At 34.5% G+C, this 16808-nt stretch overlaps 1 protein-coding gene across 1 annotated transcript in view; it reads right to left on the bottom strand.

Moving 5' to 3' along the window:
* MYCBP2 (MYC binding protein 2) overlaps positions 1 to 16808 on the bottom strand; it is a 234133-nt gene that overhangs the window by 79360 nt on the left and 137965 nt on the right. Inside the window, exons 48-52 of the mRNA XM_049778932.1 lie at positions 14115 to 14230; positions 11251 to 11348; positions 10250 to 10366; positions 9061 to 9201; positions 1042 to 1116 (exon numbers count right to left, since the gene is read on the bottom strand). Coding sequence (XP_049634889.1) covers positions 1042 to 1116; positions 9061 to 9201; positions 10250 to 10366; positions 11251 to 11348; positions 14115 to 14230 — 547 coding nt within the window. The remainder of the gene's footprint in view (positions 1 to 1041; positions 1117 to 9060; positions 9202 to 10249; positions 10367 to 11250; positions 11349 to 14114; positions 14231 to 16808) is intronic.

Consider the following 16808-nt stretch of genomic DNA (forward strand, 5'->3'; position numbering starts at 1 on the left):
GAGAAATCTTGGCAAAAGCTAACAATTTAAATTTTAAGTTACTGATTGAATAACAATTCTGAAAACTTTTATTAAAATTGTTAATCTTATTACTGAAACTTCATAAGTTAGTAAATGTAAAAAAGAAAGCCTATACAGGGAGCCAGAGAGATAGCATGTTGGTAGGGTATGTGCCTTGCATTCTGAAGGACGGTGGTTAAGGACGGTGGCTCGAATCCCAGGATCTCGTATGGTCCCCCGAGCCTGCCAGGAGAAATTTCTGAGTTGTAGAGCCAGGAGTAACCCCTGAGCACTGCTGGGTGTGACCCAAAAACCAAAAACCAAACAAAAAAAAAAGAAGAAGAAAGAAGAAAGAAGAAAGAAGACGAAGAAGGAGGACGAAGTAGAAGAAGAAGCAGAAGAAGAAGAAGAAGAAGAAGAAGAAGAAGAATAAGAAGAATAAGAATAGAAGAAGAAGAAGAAGAAGAAGAGAAGAAGAAGAAGAAGAAGAAGAAGAAGAAGAAGAAGAAGAAGAAGAAGAAGAAGAAGAAGAAGGAAGAAGAAGAAAGCCTATACAATTTTTTTGTATTAAGAAATCTAAGAAAACTAATAGAAATAAACTTAGAATGTTTCTGTCATAAACATATTAATGTTCATGATTTTCTCAGTACCGAAATATAAGGTCCAGCACCAGTAAATAAAATTTGTTAAATGCGCTGTTAGTTTTATTCTTTCCCTTTTCACTCCATAATCAGAAGACCATTCAAAAGAGCATTTTGAAAAGACAGAAAATAATGGAAATATAGGTTTGGGACTATACCACTAAATATAGGTTTGGGACTATACCACTTAAATGAGTTCTTAAGTTTTATGATGATTTAGAATGAGAATAAAGATGATTACAGGGTAAACATAACTATCGTACTTTGTTTAACTTTCTTTTTTGGTAGCTTTTTAAAAATATTAATCTAAAGCACAGATTTCAAAAACTAAAATGTAAAATTTGTATATACATGCTGAAAAAGCCAATAATGTATAGACTATTCCTTACAATTAACTCACCTGGGGGAAAAAAGCTTTGGAAGTCCATGAAAATACGTCCAAATCCCTGACTCCTTGGCTAGCATTAAAGATATTCTGAGCGACAAAGTTTAAGAAAGAAAAATATCAACAAAGAAAGGGAACAGATATCATCTGCAGAAGATGTGTTCACAGTAGCAACATTGTTCCATACTTTTAAGCACCAGCACTCAACCATTTACTAAAGGGAAACTGAAGCCACCTGAGAAAATTAGACACAAATGCAATTCTGATAATTATTTTTTTTTGGTAGAAGCTCTCCATGGATATAGTGTGTCATGCCATTTATTAACATTAAGAGCCAGAGACTGTTACAGAGCTTAGTCAATTAGAGAAAGAAACTTGAAGACTTCCTTGAAATGATGTTAAATGATGATACAACTATTCCAATACAACTCAGATTTACTTTATGGCAGAAAACAGTCTGCTGTTTTATAAATGAAATGTGAATAAAGATAGGGCCACTGTTATTTTTGAATAGTAATGGCAGGCAGTATACATGAACTGGACATCAAATTTTGAAATGCAAAAAGAAAAAAATTGTAAAAAAAAAAAGCTAAAAGATAAAGTTATTTTTCAAATTTCTTCCCTTCTGTGTGAAAAATCATCTGGAAATATTACTGAAACCAAATCTATTAAGTTCTGTCCAAAACCATATAGAAAATGCACAATTTGAATCCTTTACCAAAATCTGGCCTATATTTCTCCATTCCAAAGTCAAATTATTGCACAAACTATTTAGGATTACTTTGTTAAAATCTGAAAACAGTATGCTCAGAAATAACCAGCCACAACAGCATGGTCCCAGAAAAATCAAACATTTTCACAAAATGTCTTCATGAAAATTTAACCAAACATTTTACAGAGATACATCATGCTACTGATCTACATAATCTGATCTGGAATGGAAATATTTCCAATGAGCAACAACTATATACTCTTTATTTTTATTTAAGTACTGTGTTTATCTTGATCAAAAAAGAAAACATTCAAATATTAATAAGGTTGGCATTATCCAAGTTGCCAAAGCAAATCCAAAATAGTTTTAAGCTATTTTAGACAATGAGAATTTATTTACTATTTTCTATTTCTGTATTTTGTTCATATAAATGTGTATGTATAAATGTAAGATACACATACATAAACATATACATTAATTCTAAATTATAAAACACATAAATTTCTAAAAAAACATGCCTATGAATAAACATGAAACACACCAAAATCCTCTACTTTTCTTTCATGCTAGAGATCAAATCCATGGTTTCACACATGTAAGGCAAGGTCCTACCACTGATCCACGAATCATACGCCTAATTTAAAAAGTAGGTATTAGGTTAGATTATGACATTGCCTTTCTCCTTATGCAAAGTGAGAACGAACAGCAATGCATTCTAAAATGCTATTTTGGGGTGGAGGTAAAAAAGTGAGATATCCTTACTGATTCGTTTAAGAATGTTAGAATTTGTGGAGTATTGGACAAGTTATTTTGTCTGCTACAGAGAAAAGCAATGGATACACTTTGACATAAAATATTATCAAGCTTTTTGTTAGCATATATGGAAAAACAATTTAACTATAAATATTGTGGTGAATGATAATTTAAAATATGTACCCTATTTTTGTTCCAGTGTGCAAGTTATGCTTTGTGAATTAAGATGTACAATGAAACTTTGAAGTGATGTAAATGATAGTCATAATAATAACTGCAAATAAAATCAGGTTTTATACATGTCATTCTATGCAGATTCAAATTTCACAATTGTGAAATTCTATATTTGTAGAAGACTTTAGTCTGCACTGATTTACAATATTATTTTCAAGGGAGGCAAAAAGTGTGCAGGATTACGGTAAGCCACTTGCCTTGAGGTCAACCCCAGTTCAATTCTTGGCAGCACTATGAACCCCAAGCATCACCAAGGGTTACCCTGAACATAGACCAGGACTAGCCCCTGCACAGAGCTGAGAGTGCCTACCACCCCACAAAATAACCCAATAACCACAGTAGATCATTCTCAGAAAGTAATATCTGAGTCAGAAAACCACTACCTTTTCAATATCAAAATATGTACCCAGGGGCTAGAGTGATAGTATTGCAGGTAAGGCTCTTACTTGCCTTGCACATGGCTGATCCAAGTTCAATCCCCAGCATCCTATATGGTACTTCCAGCCCCACCAGGAGAAAGACTTTGGGCCAGATGTGGCCCACAAACAAAACAAAACAAAACAGCCAAAAAAAGTACCACCACATAGAATTAAAAAATAAAATAACATATTTGCAAAGATTTCTTTATAAATGGTAAGCTAAGGATGCGAACATGCATTGAAAACAATACTTTTTCCAAAGTCTCAATTTTTCAGTATCAAAATGTAATTAGCATTTGCACCATGATTTAATTGATTAATGGGAACTACAATTGTGTATATAAATGTACATATATAGATTTAAAATAATATAAATCACTTTATTATAAAAGACTATTTTTGGAGGGGGTTTGGGCCACCAGGTGATGTCTGGAGTTACTCCTGGCTATGCACTCAGAAATCGATCCTGGCTGGGGGATCATATGGGATGCCTGGGGATCAAACCACAGCCCAGAAAAGGCAGTCGCCTTACCATTTGTGCCACTGCTCTAGCCTCAAAAAAACTATTTTTAGAAAAGTTATCGGTGTCAGATGATAGCACAGCAGTAAGGTGTTTGCCTTGTTGACATGGGACAAACCCAGGTTTGATTCCCGGCATCCCATACTGTCCCCTGAGCCTGCCAGGGGAGATTTCTGAGCACAGAGTGCTACTATGTGTGGCCCCAAAGCAAACAAAACAAAAAAAGTCATGACAAGAACAAAAATACCCAATTGTGTTTTTAAAAAGAAGACTAAAAAAAAAAAAAAAAAAAAAAGCACTAAATTGCTTATTGCTATTTACCAAAAGGTAAATAGGGTTAGCAAGACAAATATGTCAAATATGCCAGATACCATCAGAAGTTGACCAAATATGCCAAACATCATACAAAAAAATAATGGTTATCTCTTGAGTTAGATTAGCAGAATTAAGGATTACTAATGTTTCAGGAAAATCAAACATAGCTTACATTAAAATCATCAGTGTGGGGGCCGGGAAGGTGGCGCTAGAGGTAAGGTGTCTGCCTTACAAGCACTAGCCAAGGAACGGACCTCGGTTCGATCCCCCGGCGTCCCATGTGGTCCCCCCAAGCCAGGGGCAATTTCTGAGCGCATAGCCAGGAGTAACCCCTGAGCGTCAAACGGGTGTGGCCCAAAAACCAAAAAAAAAAAAAAAATCATCAGTGTGGTTTATTTTCATTCAAAGAAACTTAAATGTTTAACTCAGTCTAAAAAACTTAACCACTAACATATAAATGAAGTCTCCAATAAGTATGTTATTAATGCTATATAAAGTTCTAACATTTAATGAAACAGGTTAGTAAATATATACACAGACCTATCAATGACAAAACTAAGAATATGTTGGAGTTACCTTAAAGTTGTGATGGACAAATATTGCTTTACATGAGAAAAGAATAAAATGATACAGGTAAACTACGAAATAATATTATTGCCTCACCTTTCTGCAAATATTCAACATCCCCAAGTAAATTTCAATAAACTTCCAATACATGAACATTAGTAACTCTAAGTAGGTAGGAAATGGTTCATACATATGCATGGATATTCATGCATATAAAATTAAAATTTTTTTCTCTAAGACTTTAAGTTCTATTCTAATCAGACCAATATTTCCCATGCCCTATTCATAATTTACTATCTTTATTATTATTTTCCCAGAAGGATGAAAACATTTAACTAGTTTATATTTATAGTTTCCACATCTTTAAAATTTTAATTTAAATGAGCATTCCCCAGGTAAGTCTTTTCAAATCAAACCATGTATCATGTGATCTTCAACATATCTTGGCTTTTGTCACCAATCAGTAATGAGTTTTCATATTTACTTTACAGTTCTAGAAAGAGTAATAAGGTTTTTATTTTTTGTTTGTTTTTGGGCCGTACCCAGTGATGCTCAGGGGTTACTCCTAGCTATGCACTTAGAAATTGCTCCTGGCTCGAGGGACCATATGGGACAGCAGGGATAGAACCCAGGTTCATCCTGGGCAGCCGTGTGCAAGCCAAAAACCCTACTACTATGCTATAGGTCTGGCCCCAGAGTAATAAGATTATTATTATTTTTTTTTGGTTTTTGGGTCACATCAGGCCGTGCTCAGGGGTTACTCCTGGCTGTCTGCTCAGAAATAGCTCCTGGCAGGCATGGGGGACCATATGGGACACCGGGATTCGAACCAACCACCTTTGGTCCTGGATCGGCTGCTTGCAAGGCAAACACCGCTGTGCTATCTCTCCGGGACCCCCGTAATAAGATTTTTATAGCTATGTTTGCTTTCCCCAGAATGAATCTAAAATTTTCGAAAACATACATTCTAAAACTACATAAAAAATACCCTCTCTCCTCAAAATGTAGAAATGTTTGATAAAATAGATTCTGAAATTACATTAATTAAGGCAACATTTCTTAATTGGGGGGTTCATCTGGGAACCAAGTTATTTAAGAGAGTCACAGTGAATCACATAAACAGGGGTTTGCAGGAAAAAAAAAAGGTTGAAGGGGTCATTATCAATAAAAGACTGAGAGGGCCAAAGTAACAGCACAATGGTAGGACTTCTGTCTTGCATGCAGACTACCTGGGACCTGCCCAGGTTCGATCCTCGGCAACCAATATTGGGCCCCTGAGCCTTCCAGGAGTGATTTCTGAATGCAGACCCAGGAGGAACCCCTGAGCACCACTGGGTGTGGTCCCAAAACAAAACAAAAACTCCAGAAGGAGTTTTTTACTTTTTACTTGTGATTCTGTGATAATAACTTTCCTTTTTCATTGGAAAAGTAAAAAATGATTAAAATACTTAAACAGTTTACAATGAAAATAAAATGAGACAATAAGTTAAGGAACATGTATATTCATGTTCCATTATGTTGAATAATCATAAAGATTTTCTATGCTGAAAGTGAAAAAGCAATCAGGTAAGGCACCCCTCCTCCATGAACAATAGTGCAAATGTGATGAGAGACAGAGAGAGAGAGGGAGAGGGAGAGAGGGAGAAAGAGAGGGAGAGGGAGAGGGAGAGGGAGAGGGAGAGGGAGTGAGAGGGAGAGGGAGAGGGAGAGGGAGAGGGAGAGAGAGAGAGAGGAGAGAGAGAGAGGAGAGAAAGAGAGAGAGAACAAGGGAGGGTACTGGGAGATAGGTAACAAGAGTACATTGGTGAAGGATGGTGTACATTGTATGCCTGCAACCCAACAATGAACAATTTTGTAACCATGGTGCTTAAATAAAACAATGAAAAATTAAAGCTTAGTATTTAATTCACTTTGAAATCTGAACATGAGCAAAATATATTTAAGACTTTGGAAGAAATGAGTAAGAAAGAATATTTACCCTTAACACCTAATAGTTAAAGAAGCTTAGCAACAGAAATAAAAACAAAAAAAAACATAAAAACAAATTAGCTACAAGGGTGGGGGAAAGAAGCAAAACACTACAGTGGAGAAAAGAATAAAAGTTTTTCTAATTTTAGAAAGTGCCGCCTTTGCTTCTCTGGTAGATACTATCATCAGCTTCTATAGCCATGAGCATTTAGTTCTCTAACTAAAAATCTTTCACTTTTCCTAAGAACTTTTTTTTAATGATCTCCTCAAGTGTCACCATCTAAGTAAAGCCATTTAAAGGTACATCACATATCACAATGCAATATTATCTGACATGATATGTTAAAAAAAGGCAACAAGTTCTAATAAAACATAAATGACTCAAAATATTTTAAAACAAGGCCACAGAACCCAATAGAATGGAATATATCTTTTGCTCAAGGACCCAGAGTTGATCCCTGACACAACATGGTATCTTGAAAAATGGCACCCCCCAAGAAACCCCAAATGCCCCAAATTTAAAAAATACATAATATAAATATAATATAAATGCTTAATGCTACTAATCTCCAAACTAGAAGCATTAAAGTGCAAGTCAGCACAATCTCATTTTATGTTTTTGTGAAAACTTATTAAAAAGAATTTAAAAAGCTCAACCAACTGAACTTTTTCTTTTAGCTTTGTAACTGCTCTTTCTCTCCAATTTCAAAAGATCATCTATTTATTATATTATTCCTGTTTGGGATTTAAAAAAAATAGTATGGAAATGTTCCAAAATTAATCTGTGGAAATTAGAATTGTAACAAGGCACTTGAGAAAACAAAAGGATTAGTAAAAAAGCTTTAAATCAGGGGAAACAATATAGAAAGAATAATAGGGTACTATATTACAGACTCAAAATCCACAAACATATATACTGGCCACAATTTAAAAAAATAATCTGGGGGCAGAGTGGTGGCACAAGCAGTAGGTCGTCAGCCTTGCATGGGCTAACCTAGGACAGATCACGGTTTGATTCCCTAGGGTCCACTATGATCCCTCAAGCCAGGAGGGATTTCTGAACGCAGAGCCAGGAGTAACCCCTGAGTGTCACCGGGTATGGCCCAAAACCAAAAAAAAAAAAAAAAAAAAATCTATAAGTAAAATGAGCTGTTATGATTATGTGTAATTATAATTTAATTATATAATTATGAGAAATGGTTTCAAAACCATTTAAAACTAGCTTTTTTAGCAAAATAAGAATTTTTTTTTTTTGGGTTACTGCAACTTTCCCAGGTTAAAATAATTTCCAATTTAAGTTTTGAGACCACATGTGGTGGCAGTGTTCAGGGGTTGGCCCTGTTGGTGATCAGGAGACTGACCTCTGGCCTTCTGCTCTTAAAAAGTTAACATATTGAGCTATTTTTCTACTCCTAATTAAATTTAAGTACAGATAAAAATGTGAGAAACAGTTTACATATGATTTATTAATTTATATATGGTTTATTCACTCAAAACGTCATATTTCAGTCACAAAGTTTTCATTTAATTTAACTTTAAGAGAGTAGTAGGCCACCATTATCAATTTATTAGTGAAAAATATACAATTATGATTCTCCCCACTGTATTACTATAAAATATGAAAGAATAATTTTAAAATGAGATTACTAAATAAAAATTCCATAGTTTTCTTGTCCCTAATAATCCAATATAACATTATTCTGGAATACCAAGGAGAAAAACAAACAATACAATTAAGGTTTGGTATCAATAAAAATTAATAAGTCATCAAAAAACTTTGTACACTGATATTTAAAAATTTTTTAAATACCAAGATCTTTTATAAAAAATTATTTAATAGGAATACTTATTTGTAATACCATAAGAGAACACATATATTTGAGGGGAATAAAAAAAAATAATCCCACTTATCTACTTAATCTATAAAGAGATGTGGTTCACTGTCAGATATTATGACAGCAATCTTACAAAGAAACACTGTGTCAACGCTTCTAATGCATTGATGCAAGAGTAAAACAAATTCTCTGACATTAGGATTTAGCTTTTGAGTACTAGAGCACTATACATCTGTACATCTCATTTTAACACAATAGTATTATAAACCAAGATAAAAAGCTTCAAACACAGACAACACAGAAAGCTAATCACAAAATGCCAACATGAAGACAACTATATGTTGTACATGTTTTCGAGTGCATAGTTATGTGGAGCTAATAATTTTTAATATAGAATTAAATATAAATAATGTGGTGAATAAAATGGGGTTTTGGAGTGAATGCAATAACTTTCATTTTTCATCCCTTTGAAAGAAATTCGGTAAGTCTCGTTTCAATGTCCAACTCTAGGCCTATGATGGATCTTTAATAAGTATTAGAGTAGTCTTGCTGAACAGCACCTCCATTACACAGAAATCCTTAAGAGTTCAAGCAATCATAAATAAAATTAATTTAGTTGTGGTTTACCTCAGAACTGAAAAGCCTTAATTAAAGAAAGACCTATAATAAGGACAGTATACACGTAATGTTTTAAAACCACCTTTTACTTACGTCAACAGGCACCAGAAGGCTCTTGCCAAGATGCTGATTAAAAGAGAGGCACCAGGCTTCAGTGTACCCATTCATGTTAGGAACATACTTCTTTATCGTCTCATCATTCAGCCTCAGCCATACACCATCATCATTGTGGATCTATGGGAAATAAGCAACAGAAACAAGCCGTGCCCTCCGGTAACTCCATGAGGCTAGTTAGGGCTGAAAGACGACAAAGCAGACAAATATGCGGGCCGTGGCAACCAAGGAGCTAGTTGATACAGATACAAGCGATACCAGTGATACTTTTTTAAAGTATATATATTTTGACAAGAAATGCCTATATATATATATATATATATATATATATATATATATATACTTTGCATTAAAAAAAAAACACCACTTGAGTTAAAACACAAAGAAAGTATACTGTGTTTGAGAAACTCTAAATTTTCAAACTCTAAGCTTGAAAAATTAAATCAGAGCTTTCATAAAATACAAATCTTCTGTCTCAATTTAATAACCAGAAATTATTTGATTGCATTATGAAGGAATCCAAAGTGGTACCCATTTTGAGTGAGTATTGAACACTATATTAAATAAAACCCTTTCAAGTTAAAATTTTAGTAATCTGTTTCTATTAATAAAAAATAATATATAAAATAAAATTTTTCAGAACAATTATTCAAACACTTCCAGAACTGTTTAAGATATAATGTTGGGCTGGAGAAATAGACCAGGGCATTAGCCTTGCAAATAGCTAGTTCTAGAAGTGACCCTTCAGCACAGAGCTAAGGAGTAAGTAAGAGCTAAGCATTACTGGGAATGGCCTGCCCCATGTCAAAAACAAGTAGCCTCCAAAGCCAAAAACTTGATCTAATTGTGACCTTGATAACCTTATTACTGTGAAAATTATTTCTGTCCAAAATGATCACTGTTGGGGCCAGAGAGGAAGTACAGTAGATAGGGTGTTTGCCTAGCCCTAGGCACAAAGCTGACAGCTGACCCATGTTCAATCTGCAGCATCCCACAGAGTCCCTCAAGTGCTCCTGGAGTAATTCCTGAGTGCAGAGCCAGGAGTAAGCCCTGAGCATATCACTGGGTGTTCTCTTGGCCCAAGAAATCCCCCCAAAAGTTAATCATGTATCAATGTAACTCTGTAAAATATTCACTAAAATTAAACATATTTTGTTGCTTAAATTACCTCATCAATAAAAGTGATAGTTCCATTGACTTTCACTATGCCTATCTGCTCACTCTGAAGGGAAGGGTGACTTCGGATTCGGAGCCCTGCACTGTCCTTGGCAACAAATTTTCGAACCTAAGAAAAAGATTGGATAAAAGAAAACAAAATAAAGCTAAACAAAACAAATCAAGAACTTGATCCTGTAAAGTAGTAAAACATAAAATAAAACAGACTTCAAAGCATTATGATTCTGGGCCACAGAGAGTACAATAAGTGGATTGCTTGCCTAAATTTAAATGCACCAAATCTGGAGTCAATCTCCAACACCTAATATAGTCTTGGAGTACGGCCAGGACTAATTCCTGATTGTAGAGCCAGGAGTAAGCTCTGAGTACTACCAGGTTTAGCCTCCAAAATAAAAACCAAACCATAATCAAAACAAAATCTATTATGATTTATTATGATTGTGATTCTGAGGTAGTTCCAAAAATTTATAACTGGTTTCTCTTTGCAAATAAGTGATTCTTCTAGTAATAATAACAGAACCTTTGTAGTTATTAAAGCATTTATTTCTTTAAAAAATTATAGAATTAATATATATTTTATATATATTTTATAATTTTCCTTCAAAGTTTTAACAAAATAAGAATAAAAGGGAAATTGTCTTTTAGGAAAGGATTGTATAAATTCTTTTGCCAATGTTTTCTTCTGAGTGAGTAGTTACAAAAGTACCATACTTACTCTTCAGGTTTGGAAATGCATTTTTCCTTTAACATCAAAGGATACTTTAATCTTGTAGTCTTTACACACTTAACTGTAACAGACTTTCTTTTATTAAGTGCACACTTTCAATATAAAAATAGAAGTTTAAAAATTCTACAGGCCTAATAGAAGCACCACAAACTATCACTATTTAGGGATGTTTAGGGATCAAATACTGAAATCAAGTAATATGTAAAATGCAAGATGAGCAAAATTAATAACATTTAATTAAACTTCTGATTTTAGTGTAAACTAACCTTATTTGGTTGAGGTTCAATCTTTGGTTTCACAAGCTGAGTCCCTGGTGGTATCATTCCTTTAGGTGGATCTTTTACTTTTACTTCTAGGCCAGCATCTATTAGGAAGAAAATTGTTGGAGATAGTAAAACAGAAAGGTCAGATGTCCATCCCATGGCCAAATCAGGTACTATCCCAGCAACACAAATGGCCCTGTTTAGCACTACCAGGAGCATCATTGGGTATGGCCCCCAAATCAAAAACCAAAAACCAAAAATCAGAGAGAGAATTTTAACTTTACCAACAGAAGTGAGGGTGGATCCTTAAAACTAAACATTTATAGCTACATTTACAACTGTCTTTTTAATGTGATTATAACTTAAAAAGAGAACTAAATGGCTGATATTCTAAATGAATGTCTTTGGGAAAAGAGGGAACCCTATTCTTCCTATTCTTAAAGTGACTCATAAGAAATGGCAATGAAAAAAATAATTAAAAGAAAGCAAAACCTAGTGTTACCAAAAGTGATCTTCATAGGTCCTATCTCTAAAATGTTCATCATCTAGTGCTTCAATCACTTCTGTGACTGAAAGGCAACACAGCCAGGAAACTAAAACCAGAGCTCTCTTAGGAGACAGTGTTGGTTGGGCTTACCTCAATTTTTTTATCTATGAAATGGAACAGAGACTACTACCTACATTTAATGAACCTTGAGAATGCAATTATTTAAAATATTTAAGCCCATAAAACAATATCAGATATATAAGTTGTGCTCAATAAATTTTAATATTCATCACAAATATGAACATTCATCATCACCACTATTCCAAAATTGTTAAACTTTTCTTTCCTGTGGTCAAGCTAGATCCTGGCATACTGACAGATTGGTTAGTTATTTGGAGAAAGCTGCAGAAGGTAGGACAGGAAATAGATGGTTTTGTATAAATGAGTGTTATTTTTCTGTTTCATCCTCCAAAACAGTAAGCAGAATTTCTACACCTATTTTGTATTAGTTTCTCTAAATCTACTATTAATAAGGATAAAGCCATTCTTGAAATTTTTCACTTTTGGATTTCTATTATATTTGAATCTCTCATACAACACTTAATAGACTACTTCACATTCTTTTATTGCTTACCAATCATAATCAAGTTGTTAATGATCCATAGAACTAGTCGCAGCTAGAAGAGTATTTTGCTTAGTATGAGTTTACTGAATGAAAAGGCTAATTTATGACCATGGGTATAAAAAGATCATCTGAATAAAGGTTTCTGGAATGGTGTAGATAAATTTACTAACTGAACTATGTATGGTTTTAGAGTTATACCAATGTAAAGTCTATATTTTCACCATAGAAAAGTGACTAAACACTCAGTAGTCAGTATTTTTGTATTACCAAGTATTACTTCTTTTTTTTTTTTTTTTGGTATTTCAGTCACACGTGGCAGCATTCAGGGGTTACTCCTGGCTCTGTGCTCAGAAATCACTCCTGGCAGGCTTGGGGAACCATATGGGATGCCAGAATTCAAACCATCATCCATCTTGAATTGGCTGCATGCAAGGCAAACATCCTACCAGTATGCTATCTCTCCAGCCCCTAAGTATTACTTCTATTTCTACTTTGTCTCTTTCCTTCCCACAGGGAATCCCAAATAAAGAGTTAAGAAAGTTACACAAAGATTTTCTTAATAGGGGCCAAAGTGATAGGGTGTTTGCCTTGCATGCAGCTGACCTGGGACAGACCTGGGTTGGAATCACGGCATACCATATGGCCCCCGAACATGAAGGAAAGATTGGAGTGCTGAGTCAGGAGTAACCCGAGTGCCACTGTGTGCGCCACACCAATGATTTTCTAATTATATATGATCCAGGAAAAATTTTTCCCCAAATTAGGAAAAATAGTTAAAAGGAATTCACACCAATAAGCATTTATTAGAGATATCTCATACAAATGTTCTTCTATTATGCAGTTATATTAAAAATGGAGAACGGGGTGCAAGCACAGTGAGTAGAGCACTTGTCTTAAATGCAGCTGACAACTGACCTAGGTTTGATTCCCTACACCATAGATTCCTATGCTCTGCCAAGTGTGATCTCTGTGCACATCCATAAGAGTAAATCCTGTGCTCCACCAGGTGAATCCTCTCAAAAAAAAAAAAAAAAGCCAAAAAGAAAATAAATGGGTCAGAAAGAAAATACAGTGGTAAGATAAGACCTGAGCATCAATGGGTTTGGTCCAAATAAGTAAATAAAGAAATAATGCTAAATGAAAAAATAATATACTTTTCTAAGTTTCTGGTGGATAAAAACTCCATTCATCCAATATTATTCTTTAAGCAACCCTTATGTTCCAGGAAGTGAGTTAGACTGTGAGATTAAAAATGAACACAATAGTTTGTGTCACATACAGGCAATCAAGACAGAACGTGAAGACTGTATATGCCAATATGGAGAAATAATGATAAGATTATACTAAATAGTCACAGAAGGAAATGAGGGAAGGGATTCCTAAGGATTATAAAAATAAAAATGTAGTATCTGATGAAAGAACTAATTACATTCACTATAAAAGAAGAAATGAGGGCCTGGAGAGATAGCACAGTGGCATTTGCCTTGCAAGCAGCCGATCCAGGACCAAAGGTGGTTGGGTCGAATCCCGGTGTCCCATGTGGTCCCCCGTGCCTGCCAGGAGCTATTTCTGAGCAGACAGCCAGGAGTAACCCCTGAGCACTGCTGGGTGTGGCCCAAAAACCAAAAAAAAAAAAAGAAGAAGAAATGAAATCCCTGAGTCATGTAAGTTACAAAACCTATCCATGTATTTGACAAACTAGAACAAAAATATTATTTTAGTTCTAATTTTTGCACTAAGTAAGTGAAAAGTTACCTATTTCAATGCCATCAATGGTAACATGAATAGTGTAGAGTCCAATGGCTCCTGGAGTCCAATTTGCACAATAAGTACCATCATTATTGACACGGATGAGCATATTCTCACTAGGCCTGTAAAGCAGTAAGATGAATTATATTTATATTTTATTGTTCACTGCATGATTAATATCCATAAGCAATCAATTTGTGATTATATGGATTAAATTAATGCCAATGTTATCTTCCCTCAATAAGTTTTCATAGCTTCAATATTAGTAAATTTCATTTTTTCTTAGTTACTTCAAATTTTCATTTCATTTCTCTTCCTCCACACACTCAATTTTTTCAGTAAGAAAACAAAAGCAGACAACCTTAAAGTTTTAATCCAATGAACTAAATTTTCCCTCCCTCTCTCTTGTTACAATCAGTGTTCTCATTTTAACTTAAATCAGTATCTCCATTTGAGCTGTGAATCTAATCCCATAAAAAATTCTATGAGGCAATAACCTTCCTCTCTATTTATCATCAAATATTTCCTTCTTTACTAGATCATTTATATTTCTATACTTTAAACTTTCTGCCCCCCCAACTTTACTAAACACTCACTTTGAAATTCTAAATTTTACAAAGGTTTCATAGTTCTTTGATTTATAATAAACTCATTTTTTTTTTTTTTTGGTTTTTGGGCCACACCCGTTTGACGCTCAGGGGTTACTCCTGGCTATGTGCTCAGAAATCGCCCCTGGCTTGGGGGGACCATATGGGACGCCGGGGGATCGAACCGCGGTCCTTCCTTGGCTAGCGCTTGCAAGGCAGACACCTTACCTCCAGCGCCACCTACCCGGCCCCAATAAACTCATTTTTTAAAATTGCTTACTTTCTATTTCTTTATTTCCAATGTGCACAAATTTAGCTAGGTTTTTGCTCCCAACACTTCATTTGTAACTGCTTGTTACAAAATTAAAAGAACTATTATATCCAAACTCTATGGTCAGTTCCTTGTCTTCAACTGAAAAATGACAACTGAAAAGTTGACAACTCGACTTTCTTAAAATACATTCATGCTTCTATAATTTTACTCTTTTCTTCTTATACATTACTAGCCATTCTCAAGTGTATCATTGATGATCCTTTTAGCTCATGGATTACTCAGGAATTTTGGTCTTTTTTTTTTTTCCTTTCTAGTTGATAAACCATCCATAACTCCGTTTTTTGTCTTTGTTTTTGTTTTTTAATTTATTTTGAGAGCCACATTTTTTTTTTTTTGGTTTTTGGGTCACACCAGCAATGCTCAGGGGTTATTCCTGGCTCTAAGCTCAGAAATTGTCCCCGGAAGGCTCGGGGGACCATATGGGATGCCGGGATTTGAACCAGCGACCTTCTGCATGCAAGGCAAATGCCTTATCGCTGTGCTATCTCTCTGGCCCCCATAACTCAGTTTTAACTACCAACTGTATAGAGATGATACTCCCAATTTTACTTCATAAATTTTAAGCCATTTCTAGTTTACTATGAAATGTTCCCATTTAGATGCATCTTGGCATTTCAACTTTAATGCATACAAAAAACTTTGAGTTTCCTCTATTACCAAGAAAACAAAAACAAAATTGCTTCTCAACATTTATTATTCTTATAAAAGTCACATAATCTCTATCATGGGTCAGTTAACACATTATGTATTAACACAAATAACAGTATTTTAGTCTATGGTAAAAACTTTCACAACTACTTGACTCTACCACAGAGGTGCAGCCAGAGGAAATACACAGGCTAGAGAGCAAGACTGTGTACTTACAAAAATGGGCGAAGGCCTCACTTAAACTCTATGTCAAAGTTGACAAAAGAAATATACGAGAATTGTGAATTTTTCTTTTTCCTTCATTTTCATTTTTCATTTCTTGCAGTCAAGCTATCTGAATTAGTATCTAAATGTATCCCACATTTCTTCTCGCTATTTCCACTCCCTACCTCTAAAGCCAGGACAGTCTCAAGTCTCTTCATTTCTAATTTCCTATATCATCTGCTTAAAATTCATTCTCCCAACAGCTACCAGCAAGAATTGTTTTTAACTATAAATAAGACTACCCAAATTCCTGCTTCAAATATTCCAGAAAAAAAATAATTTAACTCCTTAACTTTGCTTAGCTTATCCTGTATAATATTGCCCTCACATAGTTCTTTGTTCCCATCTGACTATTTTTCCCTCTTGTTCAATATTCTCCATGATGTCTTCAGAGACATCATGTCCACCATCTATGCCCACACAAGTTTATTCCTACTTAGAATGAACTTTTGCATAATCTATAATTATATGCCATGCAGCCCTCCACGCAGGACCTCTCCTCTGTCTAGCCACCCATTCAAATCCTGATAAGTCTTTACCACCAAATAACCCTATTTATTGGTAATATTTGTTTACTTATTTATAGTTTATTTCTACATTGGAATGTAAATGCCACAAGATTAAAACCTTGTCTAACTAGACAAGTTTCATAAAACTACTTAGAATTTGTATCAGTGCACACCAAAAATATTTAATAATACTTATCTAAATAAATTCATTTAGACAAGGATCTATTTTAATAGATTTAAAATATTCAGTGCATATGAAGATCCACTTACTGGAAAATGACTATTTGTTCTTGTTTAACATTATATAAACTAAACTTTTAAACTAATTATATGAAAATCATATATTTTATTATGGCAA

The sequence above is a fragment of the Suncus etruscus genome, chromosome 8 (genome assembly GCF_024139225.1).
Source record: "Suncus etruscus isolate mSunEtr1 chromosome 8, mSunEtr1.pri.cur, whole genome shotgun sequence".
Classification (NCBI taxonomy): Eukaryota; Metazoa; Chordata; class Mammalia; order Eulipotyphla; family Soricidae; genus Suncus; species Suncus etruscus.